Source organism: Eublepharis macularius, chromosome 2, assembly GCF_028583425.1.
Source record: "Eublepharis macularius isolate TG4126 chromosome 2, MPM_Emac_v1.0, whole genome shotgun sequence".
NCBI lineage: Eukaryota > Metazoa > Chordata > Lepidosauria > Squamata > Eublepharidae > Eublepharis > Eublepharis macularius.
In genome coordinates, this window is record NC_072791.1 from 128,823,947 (window position 1) to 128,841,269 (window position 17,323).

At 38.7% G+C, this 17,323-nt stretch overlaps 1 protein-coding gene across 4 annotated transcripts in view; it reads right to left on the reverse strand.

Moving 5' to 3' along the window:
* The window catches only part of ABCC8 (ATP binding cassette subfamily C member 8), a 118,835-nt gene that overhangs the window by 36,676 nt on the left and 64,836 nt on the right, over window positions 1-17,323 (reverse strand). For all 4 annotated transcript variants that reach the window (XM_054972167.1, XM_054972166.1, XM_054972165.1 and 1 more), the window contains 6 exons: window positions 16,927-17,025; window positions 12,792-12,876; window positions 9,646-9,726; window positions 4,708-4,845; window positions 2,774-2,899; window positions 1,880-1,979 (listed from right to left, as the gene is read on the reverse strand). In XM_054972167.1, coding sequence (XP_054828142.1) covers window positions 1,880-1,979; window positions 2,774-2,899; window positions 4,708-4,845; window positions 9,646-9,726; window positions 12,792-12,876; window positions 16,927-17,025 — 629 coding nt within the window. The remainder of the gene's footprint in view (window positions 1-1,879; window positions 1,980-2,773; window positions 2,900-4,707; window positions 4,846-9,645; window positions 9,727-12,791; window positions 12,877-16,926; window positions 17,026-17,323) is intronic.

Consider the following 17,323-nt stretch of genomic DNA (forward strand, 5'->3'; position numbering starts at 1 on the left):
ACAACAAAAAAGTTGCATTGATGTGTAACCAACCATCTGTGCGTGGAAGGCACATGGAACTTTTCTATGTTCTTCTCCATTCCTGCAGTTCCTCCCAGCCCCCAGAAAAATCACTCCTACAGTTACAAGATCTGTACAGAGGAACAGCTATGCATGTTGGTGGGCTGGAGTAAGGGGATGAAATTAACCCATTTTCCAATGGTGCTGTACTTATGGAGGAGGAAAAGGAGCAATTTCACCCCATTGTCCTTCCTTTCCTCAAGCCATATGGCTATTCCTCTATATGGGTCCCACAGTCCTATGAATGATCTTTCTGGGGGTTGGACAGGACTGTAGAAATCAACAGGAATGCAAAAAAACACAGTCTGTGCAAAAAGTGGTAGGCTTTTCCATCACATAAGTAAAAGAAAGAAATAACGCTAAAATACAAATGTATATAAAAATGTCTAAATTACTGACAAAAATATACTCCAGCTAGAGGCATACATCTTATCAGAAGAAGTGAGCTGCGGCTCACAAAAGCTCATACCCTACCACTAATTTTGTTAGTCTTATAGTCTTGCTCTTTTCCACATCTTATCTTGTTTTACTTTGCAAGCTTCCTTAAGCAGGTCTCTGAAGAGACAAAGTATAAATGTTGTAAATAAAGATGCCTCTCTCTATTTTTGTTAAAGTAGCTATTTAAGTTTAGGCTGATATAAAAATAGGTTTCCATGTTCATTTAGTGTAATGTCTTCTATAAGTTCTGTAATTGTGATAACCAGAACTACTATACATCAAGAAATTTGTTTGGATCACTTGTCTAGCTTGCTTGGAAGCACATGCACTTGTAGCATATGGATACAAAAAATTAGATGGAGGAAGAATTGTCACTTTTCCAGTTGCCTGCATCCAAAGTAGGATGAATTTAGTTTACATATGTTATCCAAATACCTTAAAATTTTTTGATAGGTGGCAAATATAGTTGCTTGAAATTCAATGGTCAGGCTGTGTTTAGTCTTGAGGGTTTAGCAGAAGGGAGAGTTCCTTGGGTTTAAGCGCAGTATAATTTTGCCATTTTAAAATATAATTATTAAAATAAATAGGTTACACATATATATAAAAGATATCATTTTTTGTAAAATACATTATCAATCTAAGTCCTCTCATCCTGTTTTCATAGACATATAAAACCCTTTACTATCAACTGACAATTTCAATACTATTTCCAATTATATAATTGCTAGTTCCATTCTTTATATTGTTCTTGACCATAAAAGATCTATACTATAAGTATCTCTATTTTTCTGATAAGCAGTTAATTTCACTAAAGTATAGATCTCCTTTCAACAACCAATCTTGTATATTAGGAGTATTTTTTTTGTTTCTATTGCCTGGGAAAAAAACAGCCTGGCAGCTGTAATCATATGTAAAGCAACCATCTGCTGATCCCTAGATAAATCAGGTAAATAGTTCAGCAGCAGTGTCTCTGGTTTATGGGGAATTTGTTCTTTTTACCACTTGCTTCCAATAACTGGAGGTACGTATACACGTCCACCACATATGAAAAAAATCTGCCTTATCTTCTTTACAAAACCAGCATATGCAGGCACCGGACTTATAAATCTTTGCCAATCTTAAAGAAGTTAAATGCCACCTGTAAATCATTTCCAACAAATTTTCTCTAAAAGCTAGGCAAACTATGAAGGAAATACAGTAAGAGAAAATAAATTTCCATGCTGAATCATCTAAGATGATCCCCATATTTTTTGCCATTTTCAATAAGCAAGAATACATACCATGAATCATGCTCCTTTACTATTATGCCATACTTTGTGTCCTGTTGGTGTTCTGAAAATCTGAATTTAATGAGAATAGCTCTTTTGAGAGCATCACTTACCTTCATCCTCTTCTTCATCTTGGAGCAGAGTTTCTCGAGACGTCATTGTCCTTTGAAGATTTTTCCTATCTAATACAGTTTTTCGTTCAATTAAGGTTTCCTAAAAACAAGAAAAATAAATGGCTTATTTTAAAAGTCTGCCACCAGATAATTATATTTTCAAATAAATTTGTTATTAGAGATGAACAGTGCAATCCTAAGAAGCAGGAGCACAAGTTAATAGCAGAGTTATTATTTTGTTTACATTGGCTCTAAATAATCATATTTGCAATACCTGAATGAAAAATCCCTATATACTTTTTTTATTAAGTCCAACTTTCCCAACTATTAGCTGGCTGATTAAAGGTCAGAAAGGAAATTTTTTTGTATACTTTAATTTGTTGCCATTTATTGACACAATATCACAGAATTCTAGGCATCACAGGGACACAGCACCATTTTAGAGGTTATTTTTATTTTAAAAAATGCCATGGGGGGCCAATCCTGCTGAGGTCTGCAGTACAGGAGAAGAAAGGCTCCCGTCTCATGCCCACCACACTGTTTTTAAGAGCTGAAAAAACTGTACATATGCAATGAACTCTTATTATGAATAGTTTGCTTTCAACCGGTTGTATCAACAACTCTGCTCAGCTGATGGCAGAATGGACTTTCAATTGGCATAGCCTCTTCTGCAGAAAGCTCCACCATCTACTAGGCAGAGTTGCTGAATACAACTCATAAGTTTTTTTGCAAAAAATATTTCTTTTGGAAAGTAGATTCAACTTCTACATGGCAGGATAAAATATTTTTTCTTACTATGAATGAAGTGGTACTCTTTAGTGTTTTTAAACTATTATAGATGCAACATATAAGGAATAACTATTTTAAGGTACTAGGAAAAAAAATAAAACAGACCTTCTCCAGCTCTTGGTCCTGTCGATTCATCAGTGTTTTCCAGTGTTCGAAGAGCTCAGATTCTGATTTCTGAATATCCTTCAGTGTGCCTTCTCTTTGAATAGTACCATCCTTCATTGCAATAATCTGAAAAATTTTAAATTAGAAACATTTATTTATTTATTTATTTATTTATTTATTTATTGTCAAAAAGCCTGTTATTTTATTTTAATAATTCTTTCAGATGAGCTAGGAAGTAGAGATGGGCAAGAACAAGAAAAAAACTGAACCATGTGGTTTGTCGTTCATCACGTTTCACGAACCACGAACCACGAACTTTCACGAACCTGCCCCAATTCGTGAACCTGTTTGTTTTGGTTCATGAAAACATCACTTCCGGGCCAGCAAATCATCACTTCCGGGACAGCAGAAGGTCACTTTCGGGACAGCACAAGGTCTGCAGAAAGCCCATCCCCCGTTGCCTAGGAAACTGATTGACTGGTGCCAAGCTGTCTGCAGAGACGAACTGAAACATGAATCAAATGAACTGCTCTAAAGTTTGTGATGGTTCATCAGATATGGGTTCTGATGAACCACTTGTTCACGAACTATGAACTGGCCTGGTTCATGCCGAACTTTGGTTTGTATTTTGGTTCATGCCCATCTCTACTAGGAAGATAAAATGTGGTAAATATAGATTTTATAGGTAGTAAATACGTTCTAGCTAAATGGGTTACACAAAAATGTAGACAGACAGACAGCTGAAAGAATACAATTCACTATCTTTAGAAATAATTTATTTCTATGACTTTGAGAAAACAAAATTAATAATTTAGGTGGGTAGCTGTGTTTGTCTATGGTAGAACAGCAGAATTTGAGTCCATTGTACCTTATAGACCAGCAAGATTTTCAGAGTGTAAGCTTTTGAGAGTCAGAGATTCCTTCTTCAGACAAGGGCTAGGAATGGCCTATGCTATTGCTCAAAACAAGTCTTATTTGCTTACTGAAAAAATGGGGGGGGGGTGTCACAGATATATGGATTACAGCACCTTATACTTAAGCAATACACATGCATTATAGTGAACTTTTCTGAACTCTGCATGAACTTTGCAGTAGTTTTTTAAAAAATTTTTAAATACTTTTCATATCACAACACAGGTGTACTTACATCTTTGACAGCTAATTAAAAGTAGTCAACTATCTATATTCATGTCCTCTAACCATAGAATGGACTAATGATGATCTACTCACTTAACTTTTCCTGTAATTTTTACTGATTTATAATTTTTATCTTTCAGCTGGATATAGTGTCACTTTTTGGCAGATTAGAAAGCTATACAATTGAAATATGAATAATTAATTAAGCCTTAAACCAATAATAGTTTATCTATGTTATCACATGAAAAAGAAATTAGATTTCTGCATAAGATAACCTATAAAAGTGCCAACCCAGACAGTATGTCAGAGTTTCCCCTTCAAACACCTGAGCAGAAAACTGAGAGTTTATGAATAAAACTAAAGTGGCTCATTAGTTGGAGCAATTGCTATTTACATATGATGATGATGTGCATGTTTTCTTCTTTATACCTGGGTACATTCTTTTTACTCAAGTAAGTTTAACAAGAAAAGCATGAAATTTGTGGAGTCACACTATACTAGTGCTTGGGATGCAATTATCAAGACCTGTTGCACAAGTCACAAAAATAGATGTTGTGCTAAGACAGTAGACATTATGACAGCACAATCGCAGGTAGGGAATACTATATGCTCATTCTTACTAATTTCAGTTCAATTTCAGCATGATTACTTTGCTCCTGGTCAAACCATTGTGATTTAAAAGCAACTGGCTTTGATTGAATCATGCCCAAACACAGATACAAATATTTACAGACATGTCGTGAACATTAACAATCGTCATTTCTGTTTCTTTGCTAAAATAAAAACAGGTTAATTACCCAATCAGCATGTGGTAGATACTGTAGCTTGTGGGTAACCAAAACAACAGTCTTCTTGTCATCTCTTTGCATGTTCAGGATTCCTTCCTGCATGAGATGATCACTCAGATGGATATCCAGTGCAGAAAATGGATCATCCTAACCATGGGGAAAGTTGTTGTCAGATACATATATTTGTATTGATATAATATTGGTTTTGCATAATTTAATGGAAGTATACCATTTTTCAGAATATCATAAACAGCAGTGACTTATCAACAAAGGAAATGTTTCCTATTCGAAATTAATTTTCTTATTATCACTAATCTACTTCTCCATGTAAAAGGATCAGGTAGAAGGTGATGTGAAAGTCCTCTGCCTGACATCAGCTTACCAAGTTGCTATTAGACCAACTAGTGGAAGAAAAACAGGTTGCTTTTTAAAATTCTTGCTATGAAAAAATAGCAGCTTTAGGAACACTTTTATAGGGGGAAGGGTGTCAGTGGGGAAAGGTTTAATCTCTCCTGCTCCTGTCCCACAGCCCTGATCCACCATTTCTCCCCATGGCTGCTTTTAAAGATGACACCTACGGTGCCATACTAAGCAGAATTACACCTTTCCAAATTGATTTATTTCACTAGACTTAGAAGGGTATAACTGCTTAGTATGGCACTTCTAATTGCATCTCAAGACTCATGGTTTGCCCTGGGCTTTTTTCTGGGAAAAGAGGTGGTGGAACTCTCTATTATCACATGCGTGCACGCAAAGCACGCGCGTGCTCCCAGAAATGTGTGATGACTTCACTTCTAGAAGTTGAGGTCGCTTTATTGGAGCAATTCAAAATTAGATACTCAACTTTAGCTGCATTAGATTTATACTTAGTTTAAAATGGCTTTTTTTTGTTGCCTTCCCACTCTACCTTACCTCTACCTGAAGCTGTTGTGACATTGTGAAATGCTCATATTCCAATATCCTAAACAAACAATATTCATAAAAAGTTCCTTAACATCCATATGTCTACTGCAATTTCAGTGATGTTAATCAGCTGAGGGTGGGGAGTTACAGCGATTAAGACATAAGAACACTTATATGCTGATGAATACATTGATGAAAGCCTTCTGTGACTTGGAGTCAGCTATCCATTCCTAATGTCAGACTATGGATGACAGGATATGGTAGACAGATCCCTGGACCATTGCAGCAAGACACAGGTTCTTGGTTAAATGGTTTTTATTCAGAAATCTAGTTCTTTCCATATATATGTCCATAGATTTACTCAGAGGCAAGAAAGCATCCAAGCAGTACACGCTTCCTTGATAGGAATAGAGACTTGAGGAAAATACAGTTCTAAATACTCAAACATCCACCCCCCCCCCCCCCCCCCGCCCAGCTAGACCACAGAATTGCACAGGAAGGAGTCTGGGAACTTCTTCTGGAGTTTAGCTAGACAAGACAAAAAGGCATACAGAGAAACGGCAACATTTCAGACAATACAAGGTCATTTCAGTGAACTTCAAAGAAAGAGATACCACAGCTGTGTTCTCAGGCTGGTAGAGGGAGAGAAACGAAAGTGATGATTAGAGCATTTGCAACCTGAAACCATTAGCGCATTTGCAACCTGAAATCAAGGAACAGTATTAGCAATGGTTCAACACTTAAAACAATGGCATGGATGCAGGGATGCAGACATGACATTTCTGCCTCCCTAAAAATGTCCTTCCCCTCAGGGTCCAGGTTTGTCAGGATAATGTTTATGAAATTTTGAAATTAGTCTTGGAGTATTTACATGAGATTGCTCTACCCATTCTCAGAAAGATTCATCAAAGTCTTTCCACCTGATTAAGTAAAAAAGTTTATTGTGTCTGATTTTTGAGTCCAAAATCTCTTCCACTTCATAGTGGATTTGACCATCCACCAGCATTGGATGAGGTTCCCCCTTTCCTGGATGCCATTCATCTGGTGGAGGGGCTTTATTCAGAAGGCTGAAGTGAAACGTGGGGTGTATTTGTTTTAAGTTCTTTGGTAGTTCTATTTCAACAGTTACATCATTTATTACTCTTTTTACAGGAAAAGGTCCTAGGTATTTTAATCCGAGTTTTTTACTGGGTTGTTCTCCCTTAATGTTTTTTGTGGAGATGTACACAAAATCTCCTGGTTGCAGTTTCCATTGTTCAGAATGTTTTCTGCCAGCAAATTTTTTATAGTCCTCTTTAGCTTTCTGCAAAGTTTCTTGTATCACTTCCCATTGGGAAGTTAAGTTGGTCCACCATTCCCCCAAATCCCCAGGTTTTTGAGAATCAGGAGTTGTAGCAAAAGGTATAGCGTTTCCCTCATATTCTTGGACTATTTTAAAAGGAGAAACTTCTGTTGAGCTGTGGATCGAATTATTGTATGCATATTTAGCAAAATAGATAAAATCGATCCAGTTATCTTGTTGGTAGTTGATGTAGCATCTTAAAAACTATGGTTGTTGTGGGTTTTCCGGGCTGTATTGCCGTGGTCTTGGCGCGGCAATACAGGCAATACAGCCACGGCAATACAGCCCGGAAAACCCACAACAACCATCGTTCTCCGGCCGTGAAAGCCTTCGACAATACATCTTAAAAACTGTTCCAACACTTGATTTGTGCGTTTGGTTTGTCTGTTAGTCTGAGGATGATAAGCAGAGCTTAATCCTTGTTCAATCCCAGCAACTTTGAGAAGCTCCCGCCAGAAGTTGGCAACGAACAGTACCCCTCGATCTGATATCACCTTGGTAGGAAATGAATGCAATCTGACCACATGTTTCACAAACAGGCTGGATAATTTTTTAGCTGTGGGGATGGTAGTACATGGAATGAAATGGGCTTGCTTCGAAAATAACTACTAAAATGACTATCCTTTAGAGGGTGGAAGATCAGTGATAAAGTCCATTGATATTACAGCCCATGGTCTAGGAGGGGTTTCTAAAGGTTGCAGTAGTCCAGGGGGTTCCCCCTCCTAGTTTTCCTCATTATGCATATTGGACAGGAGGACACATATTGGGAGATATCTTTTCTCATATTTGGCCACCAAAATTGCCTTTGTACTAAATGAAGGGTCTTCAGATACCCAAAATGACCAGCTAATTTTGAATCATGACATTGTTGTAAGATTTCCTTTCGTAAACTGACTGGTATGTAAAGATATTTCCCCTGTACTGGTGGCCATCTTTCTCCTCTTTTAGTTCAGCTTTGGGCACATTTCCCCCCTCCTTTTCAATTTCTGCTTTTATTTTATCTCCTCATTCTGAGAGATCAGGTTTCGCGCTGTTTTGCATTTTTGCGGCTTGGCTACATGTCGTCACCGCTCCTCCCAACTGAGTTGATGAGAAAACTGTATCAATTATTTCCGTCCTCTGGCTGTCATGTTGGGGTATATGTGAAAGGGCGTCTGCTAAGAAATTCGACTGCCCAGGGAGGTACTTCAATGTGAAGTTGAATTTGGAGAAGAATTCTGCCCACCTTAATTGATTGGCGTTCAGTCTGCGGGGGGCGCATAGAGCCTCTAAATTTTTGTGATCAGTCCATACTTCAAAAGGTACTTTAGCCCCCTCTAGCCAGTGCCACCAAGTTTCAAGTGCTAATTTTACTGCAAACGATTCTTTCTCCCATATGCTCCAATTGCGTTCAGTCTCAGAGAATTTTTTAGAAATGTATGCACAGGGGTGCAGTTCCCCCTCATCACTGAGTTGTAAGAGCACACCCCCCCTGCTGTGTCACTGGCATCCACTTGGACTACGAATTTCCAGTTCTCATCAGGGTGCTGTAGAACCGGTTCAGAAATAAACAGCTTTTTAAAGTTTTCGAAAGCCTCTTGGCATTCTGCCGTCCAATTCAATTTTGCACTGGGCTTTTTCCCTTGCAGTCCCTTCCCCTTCATTTTTAATGTCTGTTAAGGGGAGGGCAATTTGAGCAAAGTTTTTTATGAAGGGTCTGTAAAAGTTATCAAACCCTAGGAACGACTGCAATTGTCTTCTTGTTTTGGGGGCCTCCCACCCCACTACTGCTTGGATTTTTGCCAGGTCCATTTTTAGTCCTTGGTGAGAGACTCAGTACCCCAAAAATCCAGCTCCTCTTTATGAAATTTACATTTAGACAATTTCACTGGCAGTTTGTGTTTCTTTAGAGCAGTCACCACCTTTCTGACCAAGTCCACATGAGATTCTTTATCAGCAGAGTAAATCAGCACATCATCTAGATAAACCACCCTATCTCCACGTATAGTAAGTCCTGATTTAAATTGTTAGATGTTAGTTGGCATATTATGGCCTTTTAGTAACATTGCACTAGTATGTTTTAGTTTTTGATTGGTCCTGATGGACTTCTTTTAATTTTGCAAGTTAGTGTTTGTTATGAAATTATGTATCCACATACAGACTTGTTACACTTTTAAAGGTTTAAATTAGATTGTTTGCACTGTTTCATCAGTGAGACATACAAAAGAATAATTGTTTAATTTTGACAATCTTGGAGTTTTTACAAATACAAACAATTTTGGAACAGATTTTAAAATATTTTCAGTCTGATCCAACACTTTGGCATTTAGCAAAGCTCCCTTACCAGGAAATCTCTTCATTTTTCTGAATTTAGCTATGGAAGAACATAGTAGGAACAGTTCTCAGAAATAAAATGAAAAAAAGATTTCCACATGTACAACAGGTCATGTGTCACTTTAGATCAAAGTAGTTATTTTTGAACTTGCTCATTATTCCTGAACAAATTTTTCTTCCTCTCTCCTTGCGCCCTCTTAAAAGTTTCTTTGTCCATCATCGTTTTTGGAATAATTGTAATGATCTTATTTCCTTTGCATTGCAGTGGATTCTTAAAGTTAATAAACATAAAATGAGTACTGTGTAGGTGGATGGCCATATGGTAGCCACAGAGCAGAGTTTCATAGGCCTCAGTTTAGGGTGTGTGGACTTAGGTGGGGTTGACTTACCAGGAACACAACATTCGTCTGTTGGTAAAGAGCTCTTGCCACACTGATCCTCTGGCGCTGACCACCAGAAAGATTAATGCCCTGTGTAAAAGGAAAAACAGTTCAGTTGTAAAAACAACTTAAGTGATTCTGAAACATTATTCCTTAGATTCTGCTTTAAGACAAGATATCTAGGGTTACCAAGCTACAGATAGTGGCTGGAGATCTCCAAGAATTACAACTTATCATCAGGCCACAGACATCAGTTCCCCTGGAGAAAATGGCTCCTTTGGAGGATGGTGTCTATGGCATAATATCCTACTGAGGACATGGTGAAGGGGGGAGTGGTGGTGGAAATGGGTGACAGTGCAAGTTGCCAGCCTCCTGGTGGGACCTGGAGATCTCTCAGGATTACAACTGATCTCCAGGGCACAGACATCAGTTCCCCTGGAGAAAATGGCTGTTTTGGAGGGTGGACTCTGTGGAATTATACCTTGCTGAGGTCCCTCTCCTCCCTAAACCCTGCCCTCTCCAGGCTCCACCCCCCCAAAGCTCCAGGAATTTCCCACCTTGGAGCTGGCAACCCTACAAGACAAAGAGAGAAATACCAAAAACGTAGGCATTCATCTTCACACTCAAGGATGTCTTCTTTTTAAGTCTCCCCACTGTATTTTAATACTCTTGTTTGTATGATACTGGTTGCTTGTTGTTAAGATCATATTTATACAATTCTCTTCATTGTCTTTCCTTCTCATCTTGTCTTCACTTTAAGTTTCACTTTCAAATGCCTCTATATTTTTGCTCCTCTCTTGTTTAGCTTTTCTGCTTTTTCTATATGCTTCTCCTCTTTGTTCTCCTAGTAACAATGTGCTAGCTATTCTCTGTTCTCTGTTTTCTGCTGGTGTTCCTATGATCTTGCAGCTTCCTATTACTGGTATTCTATCTGGCATTTAACTCTTTTCATTTGTTTGTATATTCAATGTACTTGTGCATTTCTTTTGTTATTAATTACAATAACTATGAAAATGGGATGTTTTTGAAAATTATCTTAATTTGAAAATGAAACAAATTCCCAAACTAAACAACCTATAGTACACTGCCAATGATTTTCGTTCATTTTACTCTAGGTTTTTTATTATTACAGTCTCACTAGTTTCACTTTTGCAAGGCAGACAATATTTTTCTAATAAAGGCATAGAGACAGCAAAGCGTTCCTTAAGGGAAGAAGGGAGACAGGCTCTCTACTTCCTTGATTTGACTGCAAGCAGTATCCACTAGGATTACATACAAGCAAAAGGTATTCCAGTTCTGAAGGACATTGTGTGGGACTTTGCCTTCCTCTCTCCTCCTATGGCACTTACTGAACCATATTTTTCCTTGCAGCCTGCACTGCCAGTCTGCTTGCTGGCTTTCCAAACCTTATCCTCCCATCCAAACAAATCCACCTCAAGGTCCTTCTGAAGCTGACTGCCTGCCCAGATCTTTACCCTCCTTGTGCCATCAGTTCTTGCTTTGTCAGTTTACATCTCCCTCTTGCTACTGTTCTTCAAGCTAAGTAGCTACAGTGCTGCCTTTACAACTGTTTGGAGACTTTCCACCAAGTCTCCCATAGACTTTAATGTTAAACATGGGTGTCTTTCAATGGCTGAAGAAAGGGGAGATCTAACCATCTAAAATTTTGCAATGTGGAGGTGTCCTAGGAAAATGCTACAATCTGTCCAATTTGAATGAAAAAAACATGAAAGTATAGACCTGAGATCTCGCCTTCTATTGTTCCATCCTCTCTTTCTCACTTTACTAGACTTCGTTCTGAACTTTGGCCCAATTAGATCTATCATCTATCTCTGCTCCCCTCCCCCACCACTTTACATACTTGGATCACTTTCTTTTCGCTTTTATCAGCTTAGCTTCCTATTCCTGTCTCACCTTTCAACTGGCTACTAGGCTACCTCTCAAGCCGAAGTACATTCTACACTGATGTCTGGTTGCCAGATGACTTAATCCTGCATAATCCCACACCCCAATAGTGCATACATTTTGCTTCCAGCTCCCTGGAGTCCGTGACTGAAACTTCTATGCTTTCTTATATGAAATTATTACTTTACACTGATATCTAAGAGACATTAAATAGAGCCTGCAGATTGTGTAAAACAGGATTGTTCAGGAGGGAAATTTTAAAGGAGAATAGGGCTGTAGTAAAAGATAAAGGTAGCCCCCTGTGTAAGCACCGAGTCATTACTGACCCATGGGGGGACGTCACATCACGACGTTTTCTTGGCAGACTTTTTGTTACAGGGTGGTTTGCCATTGCCTTCCCCAGTCATATACACTTTATCCCCAGGAAACTGGGTACTCATTTTACCAACCTCAGAAGGATGGAAGGCTGAGTCAACCTTGAGCTGCTACCTGAACCCAGCTTCCGCAAGGATTGAACTTAGGTTGTAAGCAGAGCTTGGGCGGCATTACTGCAGCTTACCACTCTGTGCCACGGGGTTCTAGGGCTGTAGTATATTGAAATAATTCAGGAGGACACTTCTTTATAAAAGGAACAGGATTGTAGTTTCTTTGAAGTTTATTGTATGTTTTATCCTGTTCTTGCTGCATTGTCTTCTACTCTTGTAATTCTATTTTCCAAATTGTTTATCACATATCATATCTGATAACTTTTTGCAATGTTTTCTAACTTTGTAATCCTAGTCCCATTGGCATTGTTTATAGGGTGGCTTATGCTGTCTAATTACATTGTTTTACATTGTGTGATCTGCCTTTAGTGAGAAAGGTGGGTTATAAATAAAATAAATAAAATAAGAAGTGCTTATTTTATTTATAAGTGGGAAGAAGTGCTTCCCACTTATATTGGAAGATCTCAACATTCCATTTACTAATACAAAATAATTGCTTCAATATCTTTGAACTGAAAGTCCTAGATAAGTACAAATTTTTATTTTTATTCAATACATGCACACCCATAATAAGGTATTTCATGAATATCAAGAATATTGACTGTAGCTAGAAACAAATGTTGTTAGCTAAAACTACAATGATGTTTACAAAGTGTAAAGATTTCAAACTAATGATCTGAAAATGTATTTGCTTTATGAATTGCTTCTGTTAAGTAGTTTAAGAACACCACATGACACATTAACATCTTGTAAATAGTCACTAACCCTTTCTCCAATCTGTGTTTGGTCTCCATGAGGAAGTATGTCAATATCAGGCTGAAGAGAGCAAGCATCAATTACTGCTTTGTATCTGTGGAAACAGACCTAGTAATTCTCAATACACATGGAAACTGCTTCATAAGCATATTTTACTTGCTTTTATGAGCAACAATTAATCAACTGGACAAGCCACATGCTGGAAAATGTATATTTGCTAAGCACTAATTGTTCTAATGGGAACTTTTTTGTCCCCACCAAATACCTTTAAAGATGATAATGCACTATTGAGGGTGTTCAAAGGTTAAAAATAGATGTATTCCTGTTGCTAGGTTTTATCCTGACACACTGAGAAGGCTAATTTGCATCAACGAGATATTTGAGGCTACCTGTAAGATGGCCGTGCTCCAACTGACCTCAATTAACATTACTCACAAGTTTAACATTGTCAACATTTTATAGGATCAAGCTAGGCTGCTCAGCCATAGAGATCTGAAACTTACACAAACACACATATAAATGGATTGTGTGCTAGGTGCAGTGCACTTAATTGTTTTGTTTGTGCTGGTACAAGATCTTTGTGCAATACACAAGTGAAAGATGCAGGAGTTGGCTGCACTATTTGAACACTATTTATAAACCCAATAAGACAACATTTGGGGAAATATTATTTACAGCACAATCCTAAACAGAGTTATTCCAGTCTAAACACATGGATTTCAACTAGCTTAGCCCGGAGTAACTGTTCTTAGGATTGCCCGGTTTATTAGCATTTATTAATGGGCCTGAACTGATAATAGAAGAAAAGTGTGGTACTTCTCAGGTTTAAAAAAAGATGACTAAGGGGAAGACATGATTTTAAAATTATGCATGCAGTAATGACAGTTGATAGAGAGAATTTTTCTTCCTCTCCCAAAATACTAGAACTCAAGGACATCCAATGAAGCTGATGGGCAGTACATTCAAGACAGACAAAAGGAAATACTTCTTTATACAATGTATGATTAAAATGTGGAATTTGCTACCAGAGGTTGTAGTAATGGCCACAAACACAGATAGATTTATGGAGGATAAGCCTTAAGCACTTTGAAGGAAAGGTGGCTAATAAATGTTTTAACTTAAATAAATCAATCTATCAGTGTGCTACTAGCCATGGTGACTGAAAGGAATCTCTGCATGCAGAGGAAGTACTCTGAATATCAGTGCTGGAAGGCAACATCCAGGGAAGTCTTTGGCCCCTGTTGTTGACCCTCCAGAGGGTCAGGTTGGCCATTGAGCAAGACTGAATGCTGAACTAGATGAACCACAGATCTGATTCAGCAGGCCTCTTCTTATGTGCTTAACAATCCTAACAAGACCTATTCAAAATCCTAAGGGCCATTCAATGAGATTTACCTCCAGGAAAGTGTCCTTAGGTGACATAAAGCGTACTGTTAACCTAAGAAATGAAAGGCAATGTTTTCACTCAAGAAGAGATATTTAAGAAAACAAAAGTTATATTAGGCAAATATAAGTTGCCTTTCATATCTTTATGCCATGGCCTGCCAGATTCTTTGGAAAGCTCAGAACCTGGGCATGAAGTAATGGCCATTTCTTATTTATTGTATAAATATGGTATATAAATATGAATATGGTATACATAAATTAAAATATGGATGTCTACCCAAAGACACAGAATGTAGATCAAATCAGAATATCTTTTCTATGCCCCACAAAAGAAGCACAGATAAAATTAATCTTGTTACTTCCATAGGAACTTTACCTGCTGCTTCTAGTTTAAAGAAGAAATTCTGAACCTGGCCTCATGTGGATTGATAGATGCAGAGAATAGGGCCAGCCAGATACAGACAAAGATAATTTATCTACAAACCCAGGGAAATCCCTATATTTAAAAAATAAAATAAAATAAAAAGTGGAGGGGGAGATGACGTTCCCTCGTCCTTAAACTACAGAAATGGCACAAGAGGTGTTTTTAAAAATTCCAAAAATAACTAACCAATTTATTTATGTTAGAGGGGAAAGGTCAGGTGAAATCATGGGATGAAAATTTCTGAGGTAATTCAACATATGCACAGGCTTCAATTCTTATACTCTTCACAGATACTTAAAGATTTCTGTTTTGAGGCTTTGGTTCCCTTGTTTTTCCCCAAGCACTCTAGTATAATGGTTGTTGTGGGTTTTCCGGGCTGTATTGCCGTGGTCTTGGCATTGTAGTTCCTGACGTTTCCTGTCTTTTGGTGCTACACCTCTGAAGATGCCAGCCACAGCTGCTGGCGAAACGTCAGGAACTACAATGCCAAGACCACGGCAATACAGCCTGGAAAACCCACAACAACCATCGTTCTCCGGCTGTGAAAGCCTTCGACAATACACTCTAGTATACTTTCTTTTAGTGTTCTCTTTCTTGTCTGGAGTTAGGAATGCTGGTTCCCACCTTCTAGTACCAAAATCTCCTTCTCCCCATACTCCAGTGTTTTGCTTCAGTCAACTGAATCTAAAGGTCTCCACGGCAGTTTCCAACCACATCCGACCAGGGATCTCTTCAATCTCCAGAGCTACTTATATGTTTGACTGGGAAGTAAAAATCTCCTTAGAAGATCTATCCCCTTTCTTTGGTGCATTTGGGAGTCTGCTTCTACTTTCCAAACCTCATTGCCAACTTTCCCTAGTTCTCCTGCTGGTGTTGAAACTGTTCTCCATTAGGACTTCGTCTCCCAGCTCTTCACATTTGATTCTTCTCTGCTAGGGTTGAAAAAAAATCAACCCTCCTCTTTCCAGCTCAGATCTCTTGGAGTAGCTTGTCACTCAAGCTTACTCACTCATGCTACCCAAGCTTGTCACTCAAGCTACTCTGTGAGGGATTAACCTTTAACAGTCCTGCAGCTGTATATGTACAGTCCTTTCAAGCTTTTAAAAATGTGCAGTCTGTCAGAAGTGGTGGTGGTCAAATGCCCCCCCTCCAAGAGAGGAATGCAAACAACTTAACTTGAGCAGGGAGGAAGAGTAAGAGTAAGCTGCATTCAGAACCTACGCAGTCAAGCACTGCTGGGCAATCGAACACTGCTGCCAATGGCAGTTTGTCTATCTTTGCAAGCTGGTGAACAGAGAGGCAGGAGCTGTCACACCCCCACCCTATGATCCAGTCAGGGGGCAAGTGAGGGGCAGAGCAGAAGATGTCATCACCCCCTCTGCCACTGGGGCACTGCAAGTAAGTGTGGGGGGGGGGAGAGAACCAGGAGCCACTGTCCTTCCAGCCTCTTAAACTAGGCAGGCAGGCAAGCAGATGGGGGAGTGGCATCTGCCACAGCCTCCTCAGACACCATGGCAGGTAGTTGGAAGTGGTAGCAGTGCTATTCCTGGGCAGGATGGCAGGAAGTGGCTGGCTTCTGAGGTACAGCGGGAGGGAGGAGGAGGATGGGATTCCTCGTAAGACTTTTGTGGGTCACCTTCTGGTAGCAGTGGTACAGGGTGGGGGACAAAGGGGAGGATTTGGAGCCACCGCTGCATTTGCCAGGCAGGCGGCGGCTATGCAGTGGGAGTTGGCCCCAGCTGAGGAGGACAAAAAAGGCCCTTTCACATGCCACCTCTAGCTGCTGTTCATATAATTTTGGTTTCTGGAGGATTGCTTTGTATACAACAAATATGTCAGTGGAATTTAGTTTTATTGCATTTAAAATTTATTTGGTTATATTTATAGTTATCTATTTCATATTAAGTTATATTTAATATTGGATGTAGGGGTTTGGTGAGGTGATGCCCAAGGCATACAATAGTCCTGTGTCTCTTTTGGTTGATTGTGATTGCAAATGTATCTCTCTGGTGAGTAGAGATGCTTACAATATTATATCACCTGTCTGGTATTTCTACCATGTGGAAACATTTTGCAGTGGCTTCTATTTCAGAGCCATAATGCTTGAACTGAGACTTAGTCAAGAAGCTGTAATGTACCTTCAACTAACTCAGGTCTACTAGGAATAGACCTGGTCAACTTTATTCAGTACTTCAAGAAATTACTTAATTAAAAGTCTGTTCCCTCAGTCATAATCATTCCACAGTTGCAACATGTATTTAGGAAAGGAGTAAAGCTTTCTGTCAATATACGACTTCATATTATTTGTATTTACAAGGAACTTGAATACATTACCTTTGTTTATTGAAGGGGCTCTCAAAAGTGATATTCTCTTCCACTGTAGCATTTAGTAGCCATGGTTTCTGGGAAGCATATGCCACTGGTCCTCTTTTCCTAAAGGGAAGAAAGACTCTGATTTGTCATTACTTAAGCAGACACTGGAAATTATTCTTCAATATATAGGGTGTTTCAGCTTTTTAAGATGGGCAAGTTTCACGGTGTTTCAGCTTTTTAAGATGGGCAAGTTTCACATACTTTTCACAAAAAATATATTGGCATTATATCTCTTTTGATGTGACTTCCTTATAAGCTACAATCAAGTTACTGCATAGTACCTTCATTTTCCAATTTAAATACTATAACATTAGAAAGATATTACCTAGTATCCTTTCAGTAATGACTGTAGTATATG